Here is a 27,325-nt window from a genome sequence, read left to right as displayed (position 1 = left end):
CTTGCTCTTGTTCGCATCCTAGGTATAAAATCAGATCATCAATTGTATTCGTAGTCAAACAAATCATAAGAGATATCCAATTTTAAAATCAAGAAATAATAAACCAAGTATTCAATTAATTAAGACAAATCCTAAATCATGAGAAAAAAATGATTGAACTCATATCGAGAATTTCATCTTAGACAATTGATATGAACCAAGAACAATTTAAATCATTAAAGAACAACTATTGTGAAAAAATCAAATTACATAAATATTACCGATAATCCTTAACAATGTTTCATCCTCAACCCTAATTATAAATTTAGCTACTCATGTTAATTGAAATAAAATACAAGAATATAATAATAAATATTAAACTAGACAAATAAAATAGAGAAAGAAATAGTTACAATACTATCATGGAGAAAAGCTACAAGGAAGCTACATGCGACACTGCCTCTTACTCCAATTTTCTATTTTGCATCCATCCCTAGCACTTGCCTCCTTGAATTATGTCCTAAAGAGCCTTTAAATAGGTCAAGGAATCCTACTACAAGTTAAATCCTGTTTAAGAAAATCTCATATTTTTAGGTTTTACTTAACTGATGATTTTGGCCCATTTAACATCAGAATTCAGACTTTTGGTAAACTAAAAAGTTGTAACCCTTTAAGTTAAATTTCCAGCCCAACTTGAATCATCTTGATTGGATGTCTGAGCTGAGAGTTACGCCAAAAATACTAACTGATATGCAGGCTAAAAACCTAATCCGAATTGGACTTGGATTTGGTACAAATTTTCTTTAATTCCGTACTCCAATTGGACTTAAATTAATTGGGTTGGCCTTATTTAACTTCATCATGGCCATTTTAAAATTAAAATTCATTAACTTTCTCCTTTGCACAAATTCACTTATTTAATTTCATTCTCCTACAAAAGACAAATTCACCCAATAAAATTCAATCAAGTATAAAATTGATTATTCAGCATTATTCCAAAACTAAATATAAAATGCATGAATCAACTCAAAATAAGTATGATAATTTTTCTAACAATGATAAAAATATGCAAAATTAAACTATTATCAATGCACATCACATCTCTTCATAAAAATAAAATTAAAAAAATAAAAAATAAAATAAAAAATAAAAACTTTATTTCTTTTTCTTTATCTTTTTAAATATTTCGAAAAGACAGTATTCTGAGTCTCTGACCTCTTTGAGTATCTAACTATTGTCTCAGACATATGTAATCTTCCCATTCTAGACACACCAAGTTTTTACGAAGAAAATCCTTAGAAATAGTCTCAAGATACTGGCAAGAGGTTTTGTATTCTATTCTTTCTGACTATGGCCAATCCTCTCCTAATTCATTCTTCTTCTCTCTCTTACCTTTATTTTTTGTCTTTTCCTTATTTTTATTTTCTAACTGTGCCAAACTCAACCGCTCCTAATCTCAACCAACGTCTTATCTTCCTAACCATGTTCATTCCTTTCTTTGCTACTGTTAAAAGGTCGATTATACAATAAATATTATAAAAAATAGACTACTAATTAAACAAAAGGAAAATTAATGAAATTATAATTACTTGGTTGCATAAACCAAGAAAGATATTTTTATCACTATTAGAAAGAAAAAAAAAATCATACTATTGGTTTCAAAATATGAAAAATTATATTTTGAACAACAAAGAAAATATTTATATCATATTTTGAATGCGGATTACATTTCTGTTTAATTGTTAGTTTATTTTATATTTTTATCAATTAATAGTTTTAGAATTAGTTTGCTTTCATTAATCTTCTTTAATTATACTCCTAAACTAAAATCTTGACTTTATAGTGGGTCTTACATTTTATAATATTAATTACAGAAAAGGATAGTTTTTCCAGTGATATATCATCACCAATCATCATTGAGTAACTTCATAAAGCATTCAAGCAAAAGAATTTTTTTTTTTTTTAAAAAAAACTAAAATTACTACTAATTTTACAATAAAAGACTTATATATTGACATTGTGTTAAAAATAAACATAAAAAATAATATTTAAGTTATTGTTTTTTAATGGTCAATGATACATCAACTTAAAAAACTTATATGGTAATATTTGTAATATCCCTAATATCATTTAAAAATAATGATATATAATTAATGGTTGTTGTGTGAAAGTTTTTTTTTTTTTGAGAAGGAGTTATCGCGTGTGAAGGTTGAGCCTTGTCTTTTAGTCCAACTTAAATTGTCAAGAAGTGTGGGATTGGGACCACAATACTAACAATGACAATTGAGGATGTATAAAACCAAGTCTTATCTCGAAATTTTGAGATCAATTATGAATCCAACAAAAAATAAACTGACACCATAAATAGCGATTACTATAGTTCAACAAAGTAAGGCTCGTAGCAAAAGCATATGCCAACTTGCCAATATATCATTTCGAAAAGGAAAAGAAAAGAAAAGAAAAAGCAAACCATAGGAGTAAAGTACTAATTAATCCATCAAACTTCAGAATTAACATAATCCAAATGAAGCATTAGTAGCACTACCTTGCTGATTGCCAGCCTTAATTATTAATTAACCCTACAGAGAGAGATTCACAGGGTATCTGTTAACGCAATCGAGCCAGGGATTCCTAGTAGGCTTCTTAACACGACGCATGGACCTCCAAACCACACTGTTGCACTTGAAGCCAGACCCAAATGCTAGTTGCCAAACCCTGTCTCCTCTTCTCACTCTCTCTTTAGCTTCCAAATAAGCCAACTCGTACCATATACTGCTGCTTGAAGTGTTACCAAAGCGGTGCAATGTCATCCTTGAAGGTTCTATGTTCTTGTCACTCAGCTCAAGGTTTCTTTGTAGCTCATCTAGCACGGTCTTACTCGCCGCGTGCACGCAAAAGTGCTCGAACGCCAACTTATAGTCAGGAATGTACGGCTTCTTGGATGATGGTGATGATGCAGGGTGTAAACCAGGTCCAGTTTTACCACCAAATAAGTGCCTCCAAACCAATGTGCCGAAGAAGAGGAGCTGCTCTGATAAGGGTAGCACCAAAGGTCCAAGTGTGGTGATGTTGGTTTTGAGAGCATCACCACCAATTTCCATTAGGTCTTTGCTCACCTTTAGCCCCTTAAATTTTTGTTCATCTTCCTCCTGGTAAACACACCTGTTGCAATATTTGCAAATTTGTTTTGGTTATCTAATAAAAAACCTAATGTATTGACTTTTACTGTAAAGTTCTCAAAATATTAAGTTGTTAATTACTAAACAAGCGGCCTAAATATTATGAAATCAGCAATTATGCTTTAACAAAATCAATGAGAATTATTTCATATGTCTGATAACAATAACTCTAAGCACATACTTAATTCAAATTCAATTTCACAACATACTAGAATGTCGAATTATGATTGATGCATAATAACTCTCATAGTATTTCACCTTCTTATTAGATCCTACCATAATTTATCTTAACAAAATAGATAAATATTAAGTAATATAATTATTTCCATTCAACAGTATGTTGCAAACAGTAATGTTGTAGTTCAATTAGCATCTTTTATTCAAATCACCACCCTAACTATTGAATTATTAATACATAGCATTTACAGGGAGGATAATGGTCACAAATCATTGATTTTTGTTTTGGCTAAGTGGTCCTAAATTATTGAATTATACAATGAAATTGACACCTCAAACATAAATGTGTCAACCTCCCTAAGTCACAAAGTGAATTTTCTTCTTTTATGGGCCTCAAATTAGTTGATACTTTAAGTGATCTCTAGATACTGGCTTACATATTCTTTCCAATCCTAATCACATGGACCTGAGTCTACGATATCACTGTCAAGGCTAGAATGGGTGTGGCTTGCAGTCCAATTTTAATTACGGGTCAACCCAAACCAATACCGCTGAAAGTTGGGCATTCACATTTATGGCCTTTATTAAGGTCCGTGGGCCACTTTTTACACTCTTGAATGAATGTATTAATTGTGATGACAAATATATATTTGCATCAAGGAGAAAATTATGACCAAAATAAAAAGAAAAATTTTAATTTGGCATATGTTGCAAATTTTTGATTTAGTGTATTCTCTTTTACTTTTTGAGAAGAGATTTAGGGTACTTGTACTCAAAATAACTTATTCCGTGGAACAAAAATAAATTTGGTTTGATTAAACTGTACCTTAAGAAAATAGTGCTTTAAAAATTTATATCTAAAAATATAAATTGACTTCATTTATAAATTAAGCTTTACCAAATGGATTCCTATACAAAAAAAAAAAAAAAAAAAAAAAGCTTTACCAAATGTATAGGTGACAACACATAAGAAGTCAATGAAAAATTAATGGCTTTTAGTTTATATTTTATTAAAAGTTACTAACTTATGTAATACACAAAAAATTTAATTGAAAAATATTTATAAGTTTTTTTTTTTTTTAGAGAAGAGAAAAATATTTATCAGTTAAATAAGAGAATTTGTAGAAAAAATTTAATATATTCAAATTAGAATTTACTTTGAAAAGATTGAACGTAATTTAATCAACATTTGTTTAGCGTTAGGTTGGTTTATTGTAATAAAACAATGAGTTGTAGTTGGTTTTTATTGACATGTGGTAATAGAAATCAAATTAACATATAGTGGGTTTTCAAAATTATATTTATTAATAACAAAAGAAAGTGCCAACCATAAAGTCAATGAGTACCATTGTTGCAGCGTTTAGGCCTAGTGGGTGGATTTTGGGTAGAGGAATATGAGAGGGTCATCAGGCAGAGGAGAGGAGAATTGATCAAACCACCTAGAATTCTATAGGAATGACCGAATGAGATCTGAGAATCCAAAACTTAGAAATCTTTACTTTATTCATTTTTTTATTAAAAAAAATTGACTGAGATTGAGAAATATGATGAAGTCTCAAAAGTTTTGGTGGCAAACCAACTAAAAAATTAACTAACTTTCGTTTTATATATTTTACTACTCTATAAATTTCTCAACAGTGTGCAAAAAAGTTTGAAATATATATATTAAATTAATAAGTATTAATAAATACAAAGTCAATTGAGTAAAAATTCTTCTTAGTAAATGAGTAAAAATTGACAAACAAGAAGTCTAGGGACTTACTGTATTCATGTCAACAATTGTGACAGATTATATTCTTAGCCCTCTAAACAAGCTATGATGAACAACAAACAACTTGTGTTTCTAACCAAACTTCCAAGGTTATATATATTATGGCATGGTTTCATAACCAAATCATGATGATGAAATTAATTGTCAAGGGGATTGCAGTTCAATTGATATTTTCTAGTAGCTCTAACAAAAATTTTAAAATTTAAATCATCATTTTCCAATTATTGAATTATTAGAAAAATACTAAGAAATTAATTAAGACCGAAATTAAATATAAGCAAGAGAAGCAAACCCGAAACTCCGGTCATCAGCTCCTTTATGGGTGCGAACAATATGTTCAAGGCGGTACTTGGCACGGCGGTAGTCACGGCCACGGTTGGAGAGGAGCACGGCGGAGCAACCCATACGGAAATAACAGTTGGGAATGAGCATGGACCTATCACGCCCTGGGTACCAACTATACCCTACACTCTCAGTGCTCACCACAACAGCACAGTTATTTGGGTTTGATTGAAGCATGTCCCTAGCCAAGTCCACAGCTATAATCCCAGCACTGCACCCCATGCCACCAAGGTTGTAGCTCAGTATGTTACCCCTCATTTTATAGTGGTTTATGATCATTGCAGAGAGTGATGGGGTAGGGTTGAAGATGCTGCAGTTCACTACTAGGACTCCTATATCCTTTGGACGCACCTTGGTTTTCTCAAACAGCTCGTCAAGGGCTCCAAATATCACTGTTGAGGCCTCAGCACGACCTTCTTTCATGGTTGCACAGTTTTCAGAGGACATGATCACTGATTTTGGGACGTAGGTTTCATCACCTATGCCAGATGACTGTAGAATTCTCTTCTGGAATTGCAGGCTTGCCTCGTCAAACTTGCCTGATTTTCGTGCCAGCTCAATGAACTCCTCCTTGGTCACCTGCATGAAATTAAATTTTTCCAGATTATGATATTGACGTGAGTTGCTCTTCTTTTATAATCTTGTATCTCAAAAAAGGAGCTTGAAATCAATTTGTCATTAGATCATATCAAGTTATAACTTTTACTTAGTTTTAAATCTTGTATCTTAACTTTTGCTTAACGATATCTATATTTTTAACACACATTAAATTTCAGCTCAATCCAATGTTATTTATTATTTGTTTCATAAATATTTGTATTATATATGATTTTAAAGTTCAAAAAAAACTGAAAACATAAATATTTTATATATTTCATAATTTTTTTAATAATATTTCATAATTATTAGTCTCTACTAATATTGATATGTTGCCAGCATATATAAAAAGATAATATAATTCAGCAATAAATTTGTCCAAAGGCATGTTCAATCAAAAATTATTGAATAGTATAAAATTGATAAAAATTACAATAAGTATAACTCAAACCAACTATTATCATAACTAAAAATTTAATAGGTTGTAAACAAGCTGAGCCAAACAAAACTAAGTATTTTTTTTTTATACAAAACCAAACTAAGTATTAGAAATTCAGGTTTATTCATTTAATTTTCTTTTGATCACAAACCAAACTCAAACTCATCACCAAACAAGATTATATGTTTAAAATTGATTCATTTTCTTGTCGAACAAGCCCAAGCTTGTTCATGAGCTACTTAATTAAGTTATCCTATTTCCTTATATGGTAAAAGCATGACTAAAATTGTTTACCCCTTCTATAAATTGTTATTACAAATGGATTGATTTTAATATCAATAAAATAAAATTTATAATTTGATATCATAAAAACCTATTTATAAACTTATACAATCTAATCTCAGTCCAATCTCTAATCTTTATAAGTATAGTTTTAAATAAGTGTACATATAAAAATATAATATTATATATAATTAAATCGAGTCTCATACTCATGAAAACATTATTATAATTGAGCTTGACTCTCGCTTAATAATCAAGCATAAACTTTGGCTTGAGCTAGGAAGCACAGGTACTCCAGTTTTGTTCATGTACTCATACTTGATGCAAAACGGTACCAAGTAGTGAGAGATAGCCCAAACTTGTGAATAATTTTATTAATATTTTTTATATATTGATTTCAATGTTAAACATTTATTCAGTTATCTTTTATTTACTCTTTTAGGTCTTGGTTTGTATTCTAAACATCATTTAAAAACTATAGATTCATTTTATTATCCATTATTACTCTTAAATTAATATATGCTTTAATAATGTATGAAAAATGAATGAATACTTAAAAATAAATAAAAGAGAAATAATATGTCCACAACGTTTTCACAACATTTTTAAGGAATAAAAATGTTAGCAATAATTAATTAATACATGTATTCTTGTTGTATCATATCCTAATATTTAAGGAATCGTCACATCCCCATATCTTGTATACTGTACTTGTATTAGTGCTTCTTAGGGCTTGAGTTTGGTTTATTTTTTAAATAAACAAACATAACCTTTTTTCGCGAGTCCAGTTCAAAGTATTCATAAATGTTTGATTCGTTTATAACCTTAAGCCGATGGGAACAAGTTTTAGCAACAAAAAAAAAACCAATGGGAACAAGTGAAATTCATTAATAATCGTCAATCAAATAAGTGAACTTATCTAGTTAATTTAATACTCCTTCCATTCTACTTTTATTTGTACTCTATTCTATTCTATTTTGGAATATTCTAAAATATTGTTCTGTTTCTAAAAATAAAAATTATTAGTTTACTAATGTTTCTATTATACTCTTATTTTATTTTCAAAACTATTTGGAAAAAAAATAACTAATATTTTAAAAAAATCAATCTAATTGGACACCTTTTTAGTTGTCTTATTAAGAATAACTTTTTTTTTACAAAACTGATAACTTTATTTAAGGGTAGTTTTATAAACTTATACCATTTTATAATGTAGATAAAATAATAAATGATATTTCCTTAAAAAATTTGAATTTTTAAACCAAACAAACGGAGGATGAGGATATTATACCATTTTCTCACATGAAAGTGGACTATCCATACCGTGATATGAAACCGTGACAAAGGCTTACTTTTATGTGAGATAGTGAAAGAGGGGTGTAGTATATGTGTGTATAAATGAGCAAACCATGAGAGACACTTACTTTTACGTGAGATATTGAAAGATAGGTATGTATATAAAGAGTTAATGCATGCTTAGGAACTATTAATCTTACTTTACTTAAGGATCAACTCATTACCTTAAGATCATCGTGAGGCCGATAGCACGCAAAATCGACAAGGTAAATGGATCTTGGCCTTGACATAAAGTAGACAGAAAGTGTGAACACAAACACACCAAAGAAACCAAGCACAGTGGCAAGATCATAGCGTGCATCTTCCCACAGCTTCCTCCATAGCTCTTCTCTGCTAAGACTCCCCACCTCTGCACTAAACACAAGGACGAGAACAGGTATGGTGGCCAAGTATATGCCATGGTTTATGAGATAATGGTACCCTAGCTTCACATACTTGAGGTTAACTGATTGAAGAAAGTCTGGCAGCCTTCTTCGGACCCTTACTGAGAATGTTAGAGAGCCAGCATTGGGTCCAGAAGCCTCAATCCCTCGGTTGACAATCTCTGTGGATAAGAGATCCTGTTCATTAGCCATGGTTTTGGTACGGGGATTAGTATTGATTTGAGTTGTGAGGGTATAGGATATGTACACTTACATATATAATCACAAAAGTTGGTTGAGATAAGTAAATGCTAGCACCGACTAGATGTGGATGTAGTTGAGGTGCTTTTAACTGCATTAAATTCTTCATTGATTGAGAGTGGGTGTATGTATTGAATCGAAAAGTTTAAGGATTTAGCTTCTTTTTCAATACTTTTTTTTAACTCGACGTATCTTTTTATTTTAATTGGATATGTCGTTTTATGTTTTAATAATTTTTATTTTTTATTTAATTAGTGAATAATGTGTTAGTTTCTCATTAAAAAAAATCTAATTAAAAAAATATTAGAGATAGCTAAACACAAAGTTCAAAACATGTAGAGAAAAAAAAAAAAGAAAAAAAAAAAAGAGAATTGGTTCTCTCTTTCCTCATGTCTTGTTCGAAGTTTTGAAGTCACCTTTTGTTGCGTTTCTTGTGAAATTAAAATAGTAGAAGCAACAAAGACATGGGGGTAGTTGAGGGATCACCAGGCACCAGCTTTGCTATGTAATGGATTAAACAAGCTAGCTATGCACCAGCCTTTTTTTTTTTTTTTTTGGGTGAAAAGGCACCGGCCTTTGGTTCATTCATATATATCTCAACACACAGTGTAGGGGGACCTACCTCATCATGTTGTAGATGTAGATACAACAAATATTGCCGTGAAAAAAAAAATGATAATGTCATTTCATGTCCTTTGTTGAATAGTTAGATAGGTAAGGTGTTAATTTTGATCTAACCAACTATATATATTTATAACATCTTGACTAAGAAACATGTTGCTAGAAACATAGTTGCTAAACTCAAATCAACTCGACTGCTGACCAATAATCAGGTGACCCCAATACTTCGATTGGTTCAAGTTTGTAATTAGACTATTTAATAAATGATGCTGATACCGTCTAATCAATCAAATTCGATGGATTTTTTTGTATCCCATTCAAACTTGAAGGGTCGTTCCTTAAAACCATTCGGATTTTTTATATACTCCAAATATTTTTTGCATATTTCTAAATTGAAATTATAAATAATTTGGCATTTTGGTCTTTTATATAAAAAAAATTATTATCTATCTAAGAAAGAAATCAAATTATTACAATAACTTCCTTTTTTTTTATTCCATTTATTTTCATAATCGTATCTCTTAATCTATATGAATTAATTATAATATATATATATATATATAATTTTTCAAAATGATTTTAATTATTTTTATGAATTTATTATGAAAAAATATATATAATTTCAAAATGGTTTAAATTATTTTCATTCCAAAATTTTTTTACTTTATTCATAATATTTTTTTCTTAATGAATTATTTCTACCTTTACTTGTATTGGCCGTTTTCACATATGTCTAATTTTTCTTATATAATTGTTTTTTTTTTTCAATCATTTCCTTTTTGTTTAGAAGCTTTGGATTATTTCCTTAATAAATTAACCTCAATATTCTTTTTATGATTCATCATATATGCATTTGTTGACTTCATATATTTGTACGCAAGCTTTATAGTCTGTTTGGATTGAAGGGGAGAGTAGAGTAGATTTGGCCCAAAATTAGCTTATTTTTAAGCAACTCTACTCTACTCCCCTTCTCTCTTCCTCCTTCCTCCCTCCATCCAAACAAGCCCTAAGGATTTGATCATTGAAAAAAAATTCTAGACAAAAATTGTTGAACTCTCTATGTTTACCTTACACAAAGAGTACCCAATAACTGATGTTGTGTTAAGTCAATCATTATAATATTGTGAATATTATGCCTTTTTTAATTTTTAAAATTTATTTATCAATTTTAATATATTTTTTAGACTTTTTATAAATCATTCATAATTTTTATTTAAATATTGATTGAATCTAGTATTCAACCGATGACCCATTGATGAAGACAATTACCCAAACGAGTCAAGCCTAATCAAGTTGATAATTGTATCTCATAATTTGTTAGTGTTTATGTATTTTCATAATGAAGAAGACAATGCATGCAACGATCATTTGGAAAATAATTGTCCCATGCAATTATGATGGGTAAGTTTCTTTGCAAGTCTTTTTTTTTTTTGTCTCAAAATATAGGGATTCGCTAGGTTACACTGGCCCTCAAGCAGAGTGCTCAGATTAAAACTTTTTTTATATACAGCCAATCTTTATGGATAGCCACTAAAGGACTCCTATTGGCAACGAGATTTAAAGTTAAGTAGATTAGATGAGGTGTTTGAGCCTTACCAACTGAGTCAAACCTCCGTCTGCAGTTTCTTTGCAAGTTGCAACTATAGTTAATCCTTTGAAAAGAATGAGACTTTAATTTGATCACTTCAAAGTAGGGAACTTATATCATCACTGTCACTAAACTAGAACTCCACAGTCAACACCATTTTTTATTTTCTTTTTCGGCTGAATGCTATTGTAAGAGTTTTTTTTTTTTTTGGGGGGGGGGGGGGGGGGGGGGGGGGGAACACAACAAAAGAGAATTAATTGCTCAACTGTCAACAAAATTTCCCCTTTTTCAATTAGCAGTAATTGCACAACAAAATTAATTAAATTTTATAAAATATAAACAAATGTCACTAGAAACCATGTAAAAATGTAATTTCAGTTAGCTCAACTCTGATAGTTAAATAAGAGATTTGGAATTCAATTATCGCCTACACCAAAAACTAATTAGTGTCTTAGTCCAATGATAAAAAGCTATCATAAGAAGCAAATATCATAAGTTGAAACTCTCTCAAAAAAAGAAACAATGTAAACCTATAATATTTTGTCGGGCACGGGGCCCAAATATCATGTCAATGAGAAGGGTGTTTCATACTTGAGTCATATTAACATATACTCTTAGAGTAATTGTTAATAAATCATATTAAAAAAAAATTAACATCACTTTTATAAGAAATATAAACAGTTATCAACAAAATTTATTATTTTATTATTTTTCTATAAAATATTTTAAAATTAATTCATAAACCATTACCTGCATTTTTTTAATATTTCCCTTGAATATATATGATAATTTTCCCTCCATCCATCTCTCTCTCTCTCTCTCTCTCTCTTGCAAAGTACAAACACTATTAGTAGTCTTCATAGGGTCCTTCAAAATCTCTGTCAACACTCTTAGCCTTATAACTCTGCCAGACTGCCACCACAACCTCGTCAGACACCACATTTTTCTTTTTCTTGGATCCCACAGGCAATTTCGGTTGGGCATTTTAATGTGAAATTTTTAGTTAGATGCACTAATGTCAAATTTGGTTAGATAAATTCATGACGAACTTTTTTCATGCATGCCCGAATTAAATGACTAATAACTTGTAAAGCCATGACTTCAATTACGAAATAAAAGGGGTTCAAAGTTCAAACTTTGCTTGATTTAATATGTAGCCTACTATATATATATATATATAGTATTTAATGGGCTTATTATAAATTTATAATACACAGTTCCATACAATAAAGATAAAGTCGCTGAAAATGCTTTCTATTATGAATATATAAACCTAGGTTGAACCATGTTAATTCTTAGGTGCTTTTGCTAACTCTCTCTCTCTCTCTCTCCCCCAACATTGATTCTGACAGGTAAATCACAGTGATTCATCGTGTTATTTGGTATCTGTCTGTATTATGTAAGATGATTAACAAGCAAATGGTAGCTCATTGAACCACAATACAGCCCCCACATGTATGGGCGGAGCTGTTATAGGACTAGGGGGGGCAATGGCCCCCCCTAATTTTTTTTTATAAAAATATTATTATATTAATAGGTACTAAGTTTAACAATTTTGTTCAATAAAATTACACTTTGCCTCCCTTAATAATGCCATTAATTCCTTTGAGAGTAATCTTATAGCCAAAAACGTTTTTACAATGTTTATACAAACTATTAAGATAGCAAATTCTTATTAGTTCGTACACTTGCATAACTTTTTATATATCAATAATCACTTATCACATTAGCGATTTGTAAAAATTTTGTAGTTTTAGCATTTTTCACCTTTTAAAGGACATAAAAAATTAATAGATTAAATCTAAAACAAAATATAAAAACTCAAAAAAATTAGCTCAACAACAAAAATTACCAATATAATAAAACTAAAAAAATTAAGTCCAATCAATATATTTTACCCAGAACAAACTACTTGGCCATTTAAAAAATTTTTAACAAAAATCCTTAGTAGTAAAAAAATAGACTCAAGGGTCGGAGCCACTACACACAGCTAGCAGCAAAGTCGCCCCCCCTAACTCCAAGTCCTGGCTCCGTCCCTGCCCACATGGACATGGTGTACCATAAAATTGACCACGAAATCAATTTAGTCTGGGAAGTCAATAAAGGTTGGCCTACTGTCTAAATCTCAAATTTTCATATTCTGTGAGAGCCCATCTTTGTGGTATGTATCATGATGTGTCAATTCGGGTTAGCGTGTCGTGTCGAGGTTGGAGTATTTGACTAAGTGACTCAACTCTAACCCAACTCAACCCATTTAATAATCGTGTCACAATCGTCCAACCCTAATCCAACCTATTAATAAGACAAGTTGACCTAACCCAACTCATTTGAAACGCTTAATAAACGAGTCATGTTGAGTTGACACGAATGTAAAACAACCTATTTCAACCTACATAATATTAAATACAATATCCATCTAGAAATAATTGTTTTTACACCCCAAAAGTAATACATACACTTCAAGACTTCAACCTACATTGTTGTAATCTTTAAAACCATTATGCATCAGATCTAGTTTATAAACTATCTCAACAAACCCACTTGCAAGATACGCAGACAATGTCCAACACTAATACAAACACCAAAAAAATAATAATAATAATAAATAAATAAATAAATAAAAACCGGCAAGAGACAAAAGCAACAACTGTGATCTTCATCAACAATTAATATATCTCATATATTAATAACGGCACATGGGTTCAAAGTTTATAGAATAAAAGCATTATGCAAAAGAAATAAACACATGAGAGAGAGAGAGAGAGAGAGAGAGAGAGAGAGAGAGAGAGAGAGAGAGAGCAATAGCCGATTTGAGACTTTGAGTTTAAGAATTGGGCATGAAACTATAAGATAGTAGAGTGAGTAGTACGGTTGAAATTAAATTTTTTTTTTTTTTTTTTAAAAAGATATTTATAAGAAGGTCTAAAGATTTAGGGTTTAAAGATCCAGGGTTTGTAAAGTTTCAATTTCCAATTATATCCCTTGTAAGTTTTTGTAATTACTCACTTTTCTTTTTTAATTTAAAATATATGTTAGATATAAAAGGTATTTGACAAATCTAAAATAAAATATATATTTATTTGTTATATGAGTTAAACGGGTTATGTTAAGTGGGTCATTTCGGGTTGACACAAATAAATTGGCGTGTCAAACGTGTCTATTACTGGTTACACGGGTTTACCCGCTTATGACACGTTTCTTATCGTGTCGCTTTTGGGTCAACCCGTTTATGACCAAAACCCATTACGGCTCAACCCTAACCTGAAAAAACACGTGTCGAGTTTGCGTCGTGTTCGAGGGTTGGGTTGAACATTAACACCCCTATGACATGGTGTGTAGTAATATCATTTTTACTTCCTCTCCAATCTCCATTACTAAGGACAAAGTATGAATGATGCAGGAAAGGGGATGAGATGTAATATAAATTAGAACTAAATGGAATGGGAGTTGCTTAAAACAAATTGATAAGTGATTAGGCAAGAACACAAAGTTTTCAAGAAAAACTCTCAACCTTATTTCATTCACATGCAAAAACTAGTTACAATTGAGATACTAATTGGTATTTATACAAACTATTTTGACTTAGCACCCACTTGATTGGCTCAAGACCGGCCTAATTTTTTTTGGTCTAAGCTGTATTAACTAACTAATATCTTATCTAATTAAAAAATTCTATGGACACAACAAAATCTCACAACACTCTAGTTTTTAACCATGGTGAGTTCTAGTCTAATATTTTATTATATTATTTTGACGTATGAGAGACTAGCCCCTCAACTGTTGGGACAATTTGTTGTCCCTAGCATAACTCTATCTAATTAGGTACAAGTCACTCCCATTGTCTGCTGCTATTACACAGCCAACTTACACACACATGAAAGCAACTGCATCAAAGTAGGGGGACTCTCTAGGTCCAAATTAGCAGAGCAGATGAAAGCCAACCAATTGTTTGGGCTGGGCTCACCTTTGGCAAGAAAATGGATCATGTGGTCCAACCTCTTTACATAAACAAGGTTAAATTACATTTTAAATCTTTATATTTAGGAAACGTTTCAAATTAAACTCTAGATAAGATTTTTCAGGTTTGACTAGGGATTTAAAATAATTCAAGTTAAAACTATCGAAATTATAGGGTTTAATTTGTAACAATTTTAAAATTTAGAATTTAATTTAAAATTTTTGAAAATATAAAATTTAATATGAAACCATCATTAAAGTATAAGGTTTAAAATGTAAGTAGCAAGTACTTTTTTTATAATGAAAGTTGCAAAGAATAATCGCCAGAGGAAAAAGAATTTTGTATCCACTCAGAAAGGAATGAAAACAATGAATGATAGAAACTATTGAAACAACTTCTGTGGGGGGCAAAAAGATCCTGATGGGAACGTGGGCCTTTTGGGCCGTGTTAAGGAAGGCCGACCTGATCCTGGGTTTAGAAATTGTTAGTACTATGGGTCGGCCCATACGCCGAGGATCCGAGGATCCAGCCGAGGATCCGAGGATCCAGCCGAGGGTGACCTTACCCTCGGATGAACATTGAAGAACTCGGGATTTCATAGTAAAGATTAGGGGATGACATGGTTAAGGCCAATGGTTAAAAGGGGTGAACCCTAGAACGCCCCAGAAGCACCGGTGTTGAAGAAATGTCAAAGATAAAGGCTGCTACCTCCACATTAAAGACCCTGCACCTACCACCCTGGCCGCATTTATGGGGAAGTGACACCTGAACAGTGGAAGAGAAACTTCTGGTTACTATTCAAAGGCACTGAGAAAAGAAATATCTAGGCTAAGGGGGAGGTGAGGCAACACGTGTACAAAGCATTCAAAAGAGTAGTATATAAAGAGCAATTTAAGACAGAAAGAAGGGAGGACTTTTGTAACCTAAAAAGAAAGATAAGACTAAGAAAGGGATATAATATAAGAACAGCTCTCGGTTTACGTCCGAGGAGGCCAATTTACAATATTCCTTATTGTTTCCAAGTATTCGAAATCCTTAGTTTGTCATTTAATCCTCACGTACTTCTAACCTGGGTTTCAAGCCCACACTCTACAAATTCATATTGTTTAAGGCTCATTGGGCCTGGGCCCGTAACTGTTCTTGGGGTCAGGTGCAATTGTGCACTTACAACTTCCACTCAAATTATTATTGCAGAAGATCTTCATTAGCAACAGAAGCTTGAAGACTCCACCTAGCAGTGATCATGGACAAAGGTGACAGTGGGGATCCTACAGTGACCAACTACAAGGTGGCGAGAAATGAAATCCATTGGAGCAAACAGATATAGTAAGATAGACTTGCAAGTTGCAACCTAAAAGAAGCAAGAACATGGTAAAAGGGACTGCGTATCCATCCATGGTCACGAAAGAAGAGACAGTTGGGACACTAAAACGACGGGTCATGATACAACAATGATTTGTTTACCAACCTCCATCACAACCATTGATGGACCTTGAATAGCTCTGAAGTCTAAACAATATACTCTCTTTCACACTCTTGGACTCTCTCTTTCACACTATTGGACTCTCTCTCTCTCTCTCTCTCATTGATTTGTAGTTAATTTGTACCATCCTCACTCACTACTTGGTCCCAGTCAGGCCAGCACCTCTAAAACTACATTGACGCCACTTGAACCTCATCGCATCTGCCAGTAAGGTGAGTTCTCTCTTGCCTCCAGCCTTTACCATCCTCACTCACTACTTGTTTCTCTTCTTTTTCTTTTTTAAGTTATGAAGTTAATAAGTTTTTGTTAAATGCTTCTTTCTATATAGAACAGTGAATGCTTCTTCTTCTTGTTTTCTTCTCTTTTATTTTTGGTGGGTGTGTGTATATACTGCCCCTGGCCCGCCCAAAATAATACCTTTTTTTTTTTTTTAGGGTGAAAAAATAGTTTTAGTTATTAGATATTCGAGCCTACTTTTTGGAGTAATTCTTAAGTACTCTCGGAGCACGGAGAATGGTACTCTCTCTACTCACATTCATGGTAGGGTCCGCTCATTAAATTCATGATAGGGTCCACCATGAATGTGAGAGGAGGGAGCACCATTTCACTATACTCCGGGACTACCTAAGAATTTTCCTACTTTTTGTTTTTGGATTTATTAAATGCCACTTTATTTATTTGGTCTTGAAAAAGAGCATAACTTCTAAATGAATTATTGAGGAACCTTAAGTCCTCTACTAGATGCCTTGTACTAAAAACTTTTTAGTTTTTCCCTACCATATTATAATTTGAACATTTTATGAGAACACATTAACCAAAATAATAGAAATTCACATACATTGCACTCAGAATCTATCTAACTACTAATAGTTTCATTCATAACTTGAGTTTTGGCTCTAAAAAATTTTTAAAAAATAGATCACTCATGTTAGAAATATCTCAATAGATAAATACAGTATTATTAAGCTTTTTTTCTTTGTAGAGTTTTTTTTTTGTATAATTACATTAAATATCACTTAGTATTTAAATAAATAGCTTTTAATTTTTCAAATTGGTCTCAAAAATTATATATTCACATAAATTTGTGTAAGTACGTATATCATATATAAATTCCCCCCCTCTTTCAACTCAAATCCTGACTCCGCCACTATACGTATATATATATATATATATATATATATATATATATATATGTATGTATGTATGTAGTTGATAAGTTATTCTATTGTTTTTGCTGAATAGTTAGTAAGATAATGTTAAAATATACTTAAAAATATTTCATTATTAATTAATTGTCATTTCCATGCCATGTTTGTCCTAATTTTGTAAGTATTGCCATGTCCCATATCATGTTGTCTTTGCTTCTTAACTTGTGCATCTTAAGTAATGTTGTCTTTGCCTCTTAACTTGTGCATCTTAAGTAAGTTGGGTAGGAAGAAAATTTTGAACATTAAAAACTAAAAATAGGATGAAGGGACATACTTCTCAAGACTCAAGATATGTCCGAAGCATGAAATTGATTATACAATTTACCTGCATCTCTGCCTTTCCAGAAAAAAGATTTTTTTTTTTTTCGTCATTTTAATTGACGCAACATATGGCCCAAATAAAGAAGCAAACTAGTAGAGAAATGGTTGAAGGGGAAGATAATGATGAACACCCTGAAATAACTTCCAAAATCAACAGAATTATCTAGTGCTTTTTTTTTTTTGGGTAGATAATAGAGAGAAATTTTATTAAGGAGGGCCCAAAGAGGGTAGGGGCAATGGGGGAACCAGCCCATCAGCATCATCATCAAAAGAAGGACCTAGGGAGGGAAATCCATAGCATTGCTTCTTCTTAGGATTTTAGATAGGCGGCAAGTACCTGGTGTTTAGGTTGGAGGAGGAGAGCCATTGAATTCAAAATTTTTTTTTCTCCAGTGCATGTCTTCTCTAATCATGCATTTGTTGAGTTCTTGCAGTAATTTCCCTCCAGTGTTGTCGTTTGAGGCAGAGTTGGCTTGCTTGGATTTTGTTTATTTAATCGGCAACGGATTTGATCTCGTAAGGATGTTCCCAAAGACATCTTCGTTCCATTTTCTGAGTAAGAACTTGGCTTCTTCTTTTTTCTGGGACAAGCAGTAAGTGAGGGATCCATGGAAATGTTTGATCAAAGCCCCTTTGATGAAAGCAAAGCTTGATGGGTCCCTTGTCCACATGGACTCGAATCTAAGGGTTTTCGATAGCTATGACTTTCGCCCATTGTGCATAGGGGGTAGTGTTTAAGGTTGGCAATGGGAAAAAGACGACGCCAACTCTCATTGGCAATTGCTATGTCTAACCGTTCTTTGATGGTGGCTCAAAATGGAAATTTATTAGTCCAAGTGAATTTGTTGCTCTGAAAGCCTAGGTTGATCAATCTTTTGTTGATGATGAAGCCATTCAGACCTCCAGCGAAAGGTCAATCGTCAGGCTTTTCATTTTGGGAGGGAATGCAGTTGAAATCTTCAAAACCAAGCCATTATCCACCAAAGGACTTGACAGCTTGCTCAAGATTGTCCCAGAAAGTGGCTTTGAGGGTTGACGAGTGAAAGTATCCCGAGGGTATTTGGGAGCTCTGAGACGATGAGAGCATTGATGATGTTGGTGTTTTGTGATATTAATTTTAATTCTGCTTCGACACTATTTTTACAGGCAAAGCAGAATCCACCTGGCTTTCTAACAGAGTTCTGGTAAATGATGTTAACAAAACCAAATTTTGACAAAATTTGGGCTCTTTTTTATTACTATATTATTATTTTAGGAAGACACATTTAGGGGATGCATCTTCAAAGAGCAAATTGCCGTGGCATGGGCAAACCCATGGCAATTCCAAGCAGGGGTCCTCATGAAAGAGGAGGGGGCTTGGAAAGGCCTGCCTCCTTGACCCAAAAGAGTTTCTTGTGGGAGCATTTGTGTGGGTAAGAGATTTATTTCTTGCAAGTTTCTTCAACTTTAATTGGGAATCTTTGGGGTGGGAGAGGTTCCTGGGTGAAATAGGATTGGGTAGTTTTGTGGTAGCTCTGGGTTGGAGGGAGAGGGATTGGTTGGAAGGAGCTTGAGCTTCAATTTCTTGTGGTTGTTTCCCTCAGAGATTGGATCCCATTTGTATTTCAAGCTTGAGGTTTCTTTCATGGGTGTTTGAATTTGGAGGGAGCCAAGGTCAGGTGTAAATGGGCTGATGGGGATAGGGCTGTGGGTGGGCTTTTCAGGCATGTTGATAACAGTGACCCAGTTAAAAAAATTTGTTTGGATTGATGTAGGTTGTCAGATGAGGCTGGCAGAAAGCTCTGGGTTAAATGGGCTAATAAGTGGGAGAGAATGAGTTAGGCCCAATTCAAGCGGATTGACATGCAGATGTGGGATGGGTGGGCTTGGTGGGTTTCGTAGGGCTGAGGTAACAGAGATTAAATCTGGTTGAAGTGGAACTGAGTCTATTTGGGAACCAGATGGTACAAGGGGGTCCTGTTGGTGAAGATTTTCAAGTAGAATTTAGGGTGACTTGGTTACGGGAGTGTCAGAGGTAGATTTGAGGGTATGTGTGGGGTATTTGAGAAGGTTGGTGGAAATCAGCACCAACCAAAAAAAACTGCGTACACTCTTACTTTTCCAGCCAAATAACAAAGACATCAACATCCTAAAAATAACAATGATTCATTATAGAAGCAATTTGAATTACTATTAAGTATTAACTCATCTTAATAATAGTTGGTAAAATTGCAGATCTAAATTTACTTTCTCATTGAGGTGTAGACTACAAGTTGCACATGGCATATCACGACAACAATCACGCAAAACAAGAATAAAATATTTAATCACATCAGATTATACAAATATCAATCTCATGTACCTCAGAAGGAGTGAAAAGACTACAAGCTTCAACAGTTATGTCCAACAAAGATGCTTCCTGCCAAATTGGGAAAACAGTGAGACAATTGCAAGAGGAGAATCTCAATTGATCATCAACATAATTATTCCAGACATATGTAATAACCAGAATTAGTTTGGTCAAAAAACAGAAAGGAAGAAATTGATTACCTATTTGCATAAAAACTAGAGAGAAGAAGAATCCTGCCTTGTAAATTTCAGCACGTAACAACTCACTCATGCAGAGGTAATTTCATCAAAGATAGGCTCCTTGAGCTCACCAACAGCATACTCCTGCTTTTTCCTGAAATCCTGCATCAATATATGTTAGTTAACAAGTACTGTAACATAGCTACACCACCCAAAAATCCATGATTTAGTCTCCTTTTTTTGAGGGGTTATTGATAGGTAAATACAATGCACCCATACATATATAACGCATTACCTCACCCTCCAAACTTATGGGGCAGAGTAGATACCAATCAGCCCAATCAGAGTAAATACAAGATAAAGGCAAATACAAATGCAGATAAAGGCGGTAAAGGAAAATATTTTATTACCAAAAGGCGGAGTCCATTGTAAATTACAAAAACCAAAGTAAATAAATGCTACCTTTGTGTGTTCTTCTATAGACTAAAAAGGGTGACACACAAATGAATGCTCCTAGTATAACAAGACCTAATGTGTTTTGAGTTCAGAAAAATATGATGGCCTCATCAAGCATGAATATCTGACCAACTTAATGAATCATAGGCATTTCCCTGTACATCATATTAAGTTTAAGCAGTCATAATTTATGCTACAGTAAAAATCATAGAAACTATTATGCTTAGTTGTTTCACTAGTAACAGCAAAAGCTTAATGACATCCTGGTCCAAGACTTTCTGTCCCACTAAAAAGCCCCATTCCAAATGCCGCAGCACTCGATGATGCCCGATGACCTAGACACAGATACATAAGTTCATAGGTCCTAACCAGAGGAAAAGAGAAGGATCCTAGACCATAATCACAGCCAAAATGATTCAATCAACCTTGACCAGTTTAGCATCTCATCCCAAAAAAGAAATTATTGGGTATTCAGTAAGACCCCCAAAAGTTCCATAAGCAGAACTCCAAAATGAGAAAGGATAATAAACCAGCAGATAGAATAACTTCCCACCAATTTCCCACAGTCTCACAGCAAAAGCTTGAGCAAACATTTCAATAGAATGCATTTATTACACGATTGTATGAAAGAGAACTTAAACGCAGCTTACCTGAGTTGCCCTTATTGCATAAACATTGGGGTGGTATTCATCACTAAATAGATCCAGGAATTTTTTCACTAATCCTGATTCCACAATCATACAGTTTATCCTCCCCTTCGCTCCCTTCAACATTCCTTTCCAAGGAGATATCCATCCTTTTAACCAGGAAGGAACCTTTACAAAGACAATTTCTGTTCTTCTGCATCTCTTAGAAGTGCTTCCAGATGAGCTGCCAAGAAGTCCAACTCTTTTATCCGTCTCTTAGTAGGAGAACAAGCTCCATGCCTTGCCTGATTATAAAAGCTGCATTAGGTGTTTTTTGGTTTACAAAAAATAAATTAGCTTTGATTGTGGCCCTAACTATTTGAGGCACTCAAAGAGTATCAAGTCATTACAAGACGATCACAGCAAGATAATAGAATAATGCTAAAGAGCACATGTGAACATTTCATTATGTCACCTGACATTAAAAAAGTGTGCGCAAATTATATTATATACTATAGCAGGCTAATCGAAGCTGCACAACCTCCCTCAAATGGAGCTTTCTCATAAAATATTCTACTCCATTCAATTTTTCTTTTCTTTTTTTCTTTCCCTCTCCCTTTTGTCCCTCGCATCAACAAGATCAACTCTTCTCCACTTTCTCCCTCTACACTCTTTACTATGAACAAAGCCTTGAAGTTTGACATTATATCTAATGCGATAATCTATATAATGAGCATCTACTTCACTTCAAAGGTGCATTCTATAAATAAATAACAAGATTTTTGGCAATTGGATTATGATCCTCTAGCATTCTTAGAATAACTCCACCATGGAATTCTTAAAATTCTATCCACCCATATTGAAATGAATGAATTGAATTCTTCTGTGTCATCAATAAGTTAAATAGATACCAAAAATAGTACTAGGCAGTGTTTGATAAAATGTTAATGATGAATTAATCTAATCCCCTCATTTCAAAATATATAGATAGGATTTCAAGAACTCTATGGTGGAATTACCCTAAGAACACTACAAGATCCTCATTCTTGGCAATCTAAAACTGTTAAGCAAAATTACCACAAGATTTATGTGGATAGGAGTACACCCATCTGGAATATTGGAAGCTACAAAGAAATTATCAGCAACTCCTTTCACGACACTGTGTCTGCACGGAAATTTCAAGAAACATATCCCTTAATTAAACAACACCATAACTCAATAATATGCTCTTGTCTTTTGCACAACACTACCATGTTACTACATATGGAAAATCAATTCATGTTACATTAAAACGTCCAACAAGGCTATTTTTCTATGACTATGATTACATAAATGGAAAAGCAAATCATATTACACTAAAACGTGAGTTCTTTTTCTTCTTTTTTTCAAATCTCTCAGATGCCACAACAATAGAAAATACGAAAACAAGAATTCTAACATTCTATTCTTTTCCTCACTGTTCTCGGAAGCCAAACAGGGAAGTAAAATTAAGGGATCCGTTTTTATGTACAACTAGATATGTCAAAATTCTACAACTGATCAGTAATTAAGCGCAGAATAAAATTAAAGTTACATAACAAAACAAAATAAAAAGTATAAAACCTAAAACATTAAAATTAAATTTCCAATCTCATTTCTTAGCAATTAATGGATGATTCAGCGGATGTGAGAGAAAGAGGGGGGCCTGGTCATGATTGAGAGGTGTTGCCAAACATCGAAAGCTTCTTCAGCATTTGAATAAATTAATTGAGATAAAAACACTAGCAGAAGAAAATGAATTGCCTCCGTACTGGTGGTATGTGTTCAGAAACAATTAAGCTTTGGCATGGAGTAGAAAAAAAAAAAATCCAACTTACAGTGTCAAAGGTTTTTATTGTTGCTGTCTGCTTGGGGAAATTCTGTTTTTGATTTTCAAAATGAAAAATGGGGAACAACAAATTCTTTGAAGTCCGGTGATCTGGCAAACTGCTACGGCTAATTCTGGCCAATGATTTTATCATGTCATCTGAATTGGTTGACCTGCAACAAGGCCTCCGCCAATGGAAGAATTAAATCTTCTTATCTAAGTGACAAACGAGGTCTTGAAGCTGCTGTCTTAGATTTGAAGTTCAGAACCAAAACTTCCTTGCAAGTCAAATCACAAACTGCAAGCTATTGTAAGTTCATCAGTATCAAATTATTACAAATACAGTTAATTAGACTCTTTTTGCAACATTATAATGATGATTTGATAAAGTAGATTTATTTGTTCTTCGACCAAACAGATGGAACTTATAAAAGTATAAAAATGAGAATGCTTTTTTTAGCCAAAGAGTTATGAGAAATATATTAACACTGTGAAAATCTGATTTCAAGTACATGAAGAGTATCAGTACTGTACAAAAAGAGAAATACCCATATCCATCTAAGAAAAAAGCAACATAAACCCCATAATTTTGTAGGTTTGACCTCTCCTTTGCTGACACTATCTAGATCTTATATGAAAACCACTTAAGCTTACCAACCATTAGTTTTAGGCATCCACAAGCCTCACAGATGACAGAATTGCTTCCCTACTTTAGGTACAATAACCATCAATGCAATGCGTGTAGCTGTCCATATTCCAGTGCGACTTGGATCAAAGTACATGTTGGAAACAAAATCTACTAAAAAGAATGAATTCTTTTGTACTGGAAATAAACCATTTTTCTCTTAAGCTATAGCCAGTCCCATCACATTCATATCCAATATGACTGAAGAAGAAGTATGCATGAGATTAAAACCAGAAATCCCATTTTCGCAATTTTATAGAATTTCTTTTGGAAAAGGCATTACCTAGATCTCTGAACACAAATACAAGACTAGAGCAACATGTAAGATGGTGTAAATCAGCATAGGTCATGCTTTCATTGAATGACATAAAATTCTGCATTTATTTATTATTTTTTTTTAAATAGCTTGTTTTATTGACATCTGGTTTCCTGTTACTTTCTATACAGCATGCATCTTCATCTGGTGCTTTAACTTTCAAAGATTTTTAAAACTTTGCCACAATATTTATCATAAGATGTTCCTCGTAATTTATGAAGAAATATTGCATTTTAAATTAGAGGGTGAGATTTATAGAAATCCTTCAACAAACATGATTTACTTGTACAGATTAATTGTAAATAAAAAATCATTGACCTCAAGATGCTTCAGTATCCTCGTAAGCATTGCAAACCTCTCCAATCTCCATCTCATCATTGTCTCTAAGTAAAGTATCCTCCAAACTACCCATGGTATCCTCTTGCCCAAGTTGCATTCTAATGTGTTCATCCTCAGACAAACCATCATCTTCTGTGTCTGACACATCACTATAAGTTCCAATCTTCTTCTTCTTTCCTCTGTAACCAGCAAGACTCAGGACTTTCTCCTTCCAAAGCACCAAAGGCCCTTTCTCAATCAGCTCCGAACCTTCGTAAGCTTCTGTCAAGAACACACTAAACCTCTTCCCCCTCTCCGACACATAGAAAATCCCAAAATGCTTCAAAAGAAGTCTCATTAACTTCTGGGGCATCACGAGCTCCCACCGAAAATGTGTAAGGTGATCAGTAACCAATCTCTTCTCAATGGTGAAGCTTAGCAACTCGTGCATTACCGCAACTGCCCTCTTATCAAACTCTAGTGACCCAGCCTTGAGTCCCCGAGCATCCGCATAAGGAGACAGATATGACCTCTTCTGAAAATGCTCAATCTTTCCTCCATATCTATAAACTTTCTTGTAAGTAGAAGGGAATTTCAAAGGAAAAGGAAGCGAAAGCAATCCCGGGTTATGACTAATACTACGATCATGAACCTCATTCACACCCATTCCCATTGCTCTCTTTTCCAACTCAGTAATAGCCCAAGCTGGGTTCCAAGAAACAAGTTCCAAAAACCCAATCTCATCATCCTCATCACGCTTCACAACCTTAAAGTACTGAGGATATTTGTGCACCCAATTGGTCCTAAAATCAATAGGCAATCCAAAGTCTCGACGAAAATGTGCAATCTTATCTAAACGAAGTCGTTTATCCACAGACATCATTAGAAACCTTGTAACATACTCTGCAACCTTATCTTCGTTTTCCTCGATAATTCTCTGTTCCTCTTCGACCAAGTCCTCGGCTTTCTTTGTCATTCCACACCACAACACGCCGTTTTTTTCCTTGTAGAGTTCGAAAAGTTTAGGACATTTGCGAAGCAAGTCGGAGATACTGTGGGGTTTCGGGAGACTCATTTGCTTGCGGTTCTGTTCCAGTGAACGAACTGGCATGACCATCTCAGGCTCGTTCTTCAGAGTCTCCATCAAGAATATGACCCTGTTCGCGATCTTCCACTTCTCCTTCGCGATTTCCAGGTCGTGTATTCGCTTGTTCTTGCTTCTGTCTTGTACTCGCTTACTGCTCGTCATAAATCGGTGCTGATTCTTCGACCACGTACTGACGTAGAAGCCAAAATGTGGGTCGAGATGCTCAGTGGCTTTGCTCAACGTGTTACTCATCGGAGCGAGTTTGAAAACTCGGCGGGTGGTGGCCATTGATTAAGGTGGGAACGTGTTGAGCACAAGGTGTTTGTGAAAATGCCTAAACGAGAATTTGAAATTGTAAATAGAATGTATAGTTGGCCGTTGGGTGTTTCAAAAAAGAAAAAAAAGACTGGCCACACTAACCAGTGCGCCACATTAGTCTATCTTTGGGCCTGGGTTATGGTGCTATTCCAGCCCGGCTATAAAGAACACTAATACTAGACCAAGCCTGTATAGAGAAAGCCCATTAAGTTTGCCAATGTGATCTGATGGGAACATTATAGGACCTCTTTGCTAATGTTGTTCTAGTAACGTTTTTTTAAGTAATATGAAAATATGTGTAGGTGAAAAAGTATTATAAAAATACATGTGTTGTTTAAACAACGAAAACTGTTATTTAAATACCCCTACCAAACATTCCTATAATCTCCAGGGACTAGGAGTGACCAAGAAAATAAAACAATGTAATAAAATTTCAACCAAGAACGATATATATTTGTAATAGTAAGATGAGAGGTGTGGGGAGTAAAAGGACCCAAGTGGGCATATGAGCCTTTGGACTGTAGCATGGAGAGCCGACCTGCTCCAGAATTAAACTCTACGAATTGGCCCATACGCCGAGGTTCCGAGGATACAGCCGAGGGCGAGCTTCTCCTTGGACAGATCCGAGAGAACTCAAAACTTCATTATGAAGGTCAAGGCACAACTCTGGAAAGACTAATGGTTAAAGGGGGACACCCTAAACCTTCTAGATGCACCAGTGTTAAAGAAAATATCAAGAGCAAAGGTTGCTACCTCCGCATTAAAGGCCCTGCACCTACCTCCCTGGCCGCATTAATGGGGAAGTGACCCCTGAACAGTAGAGCTGAAACTTCTAGTCACTTTCCAAAAAGTATCAGGGAAGGAAGTATTTAAGGGGGGTGAAGGCCAAAGCGAAAGGGGGATCTGCAACAAAGAAAGAAACTAAGAATTGTAACTTTTAAGTAAGAAATAGAAATAACACAGAAGTGGTCATCGGCTTACGTCCTAGGAGGCCAATTTACAATTATCTTTTGTTATTTACATGTGTTTGTAACTCTTAGCCTGTTATCAAGTTCTCAGTACTTCAAACCTAGGTTTCAAGCCCACACTCTACAAATTTTATTGTTTAAGGCTCATTGGACCTGAGCCCGTAGTTGTCTTTGGGTCCAGGTGCAATTGTGTGCTTACAAGAGGTTAGTTGCATCTTTCCATCTTAAACTCTGAAAATATTTGTAATGTGTACTCTTAACATCAATCAGCCA

The 27,325-nt window shown here is 33.8% G+C and overlaps 2 protein-coding genes across 4 annotated transcripts; both read right to left on the bottom strand.

Moving 5' to 3' along the window:
- Window positions 1-2,311: 2,311 nt before the first annotated feature.
- On the bottom strand, window positions 2,312-8,750 carry LOC142607113 (3-ketoacyl-CoA synthase 10). The gene is made up of 3 exons (XM_075778540.1): window positions 8,287-8,750; window positions 5,399-6,027; window positions 2,312-3,141 (listed from the first exon to the last, which is right to left on the bottom strand). Exons 1-3 carry the CDS (start codon window positions 8,695-8,697, stop codon window positions 2,559-2,561), a joined length of 1,623 nt encoding a protein of 540 aa, XP_075634655.1. The 5' UTR covers window positions 8,698-8,750; the 3' UTR covers window positions 2,312-2,558.
- An 11,353-nt stretch (window positions 8,751-20,103) lies between these two features.
- LOC142607094 (protein WHAT'S THIS FACTOR 1 homolog, chloroplastic) lies at window positions 20,104-26,141 on the bottom strand. Of its 3 annotated transcripts, none has more exons than XM_075778512.1 (6): window positions 24,680-26,141; window positions 23,371-23,658; window positions 22,592-22,679; window positions 21,539-21,819; window positions 20,454-20,594; window positions 20,104-20,322 (listed from the first exon to the last, which is right to left on the bottom strand). In XM_075778512.1, exon 1 carries the CDS (start codon window positions 26,052-26,054, stop codon window positions 24,681-24,683), a length of 1,374 nt encoding a protein of 457 aa, XP_075634627.1. In that variant the 5' UTR covers window positions 26,055-26,141; the 3' UTR covers window positions 20,104-20,322; window positions 20,454-20,594; window positions 21,539-21,819; window positions 22,592-22,679; window positions 23,371-23,658; window position 24,680. The 3 variants fall into 3 exon arrangements, with proteins under 3 accessions (XP_075634627.1, XP_075634642.1, XP_075634634.1); XM_075778527.1 differs by having other exon boundaries at window positions 20,110-20,322; window positions 21,539-21,832; XM_075778519.1 differs by having other exon boundaries at window positions 20,110-20,322; window positions 23,371-23,638.
- Window positions 26,142-27,325: the final 1,184 nt, after the last annotated feature.

Source organism: Castanea sativa, chromosome 1 (assembly GCF_040712315.1).
Source record: "Castanea sativa cultivar Marrone di Chiusa Pesio chromosome 1, ASM4071231v1".
Lineage (NCBI taxonomy): Eukaryota > Viridiplantae > Streptophyta > Magnoliopsida > Fagales > Fagaceae > Castanea > Castanea sativa.
The sequence above is the reverse complement of the archived record's forward strand: the minus strand, read 5'-3'. Positions and strand labels throughout refer to the sequence as shown.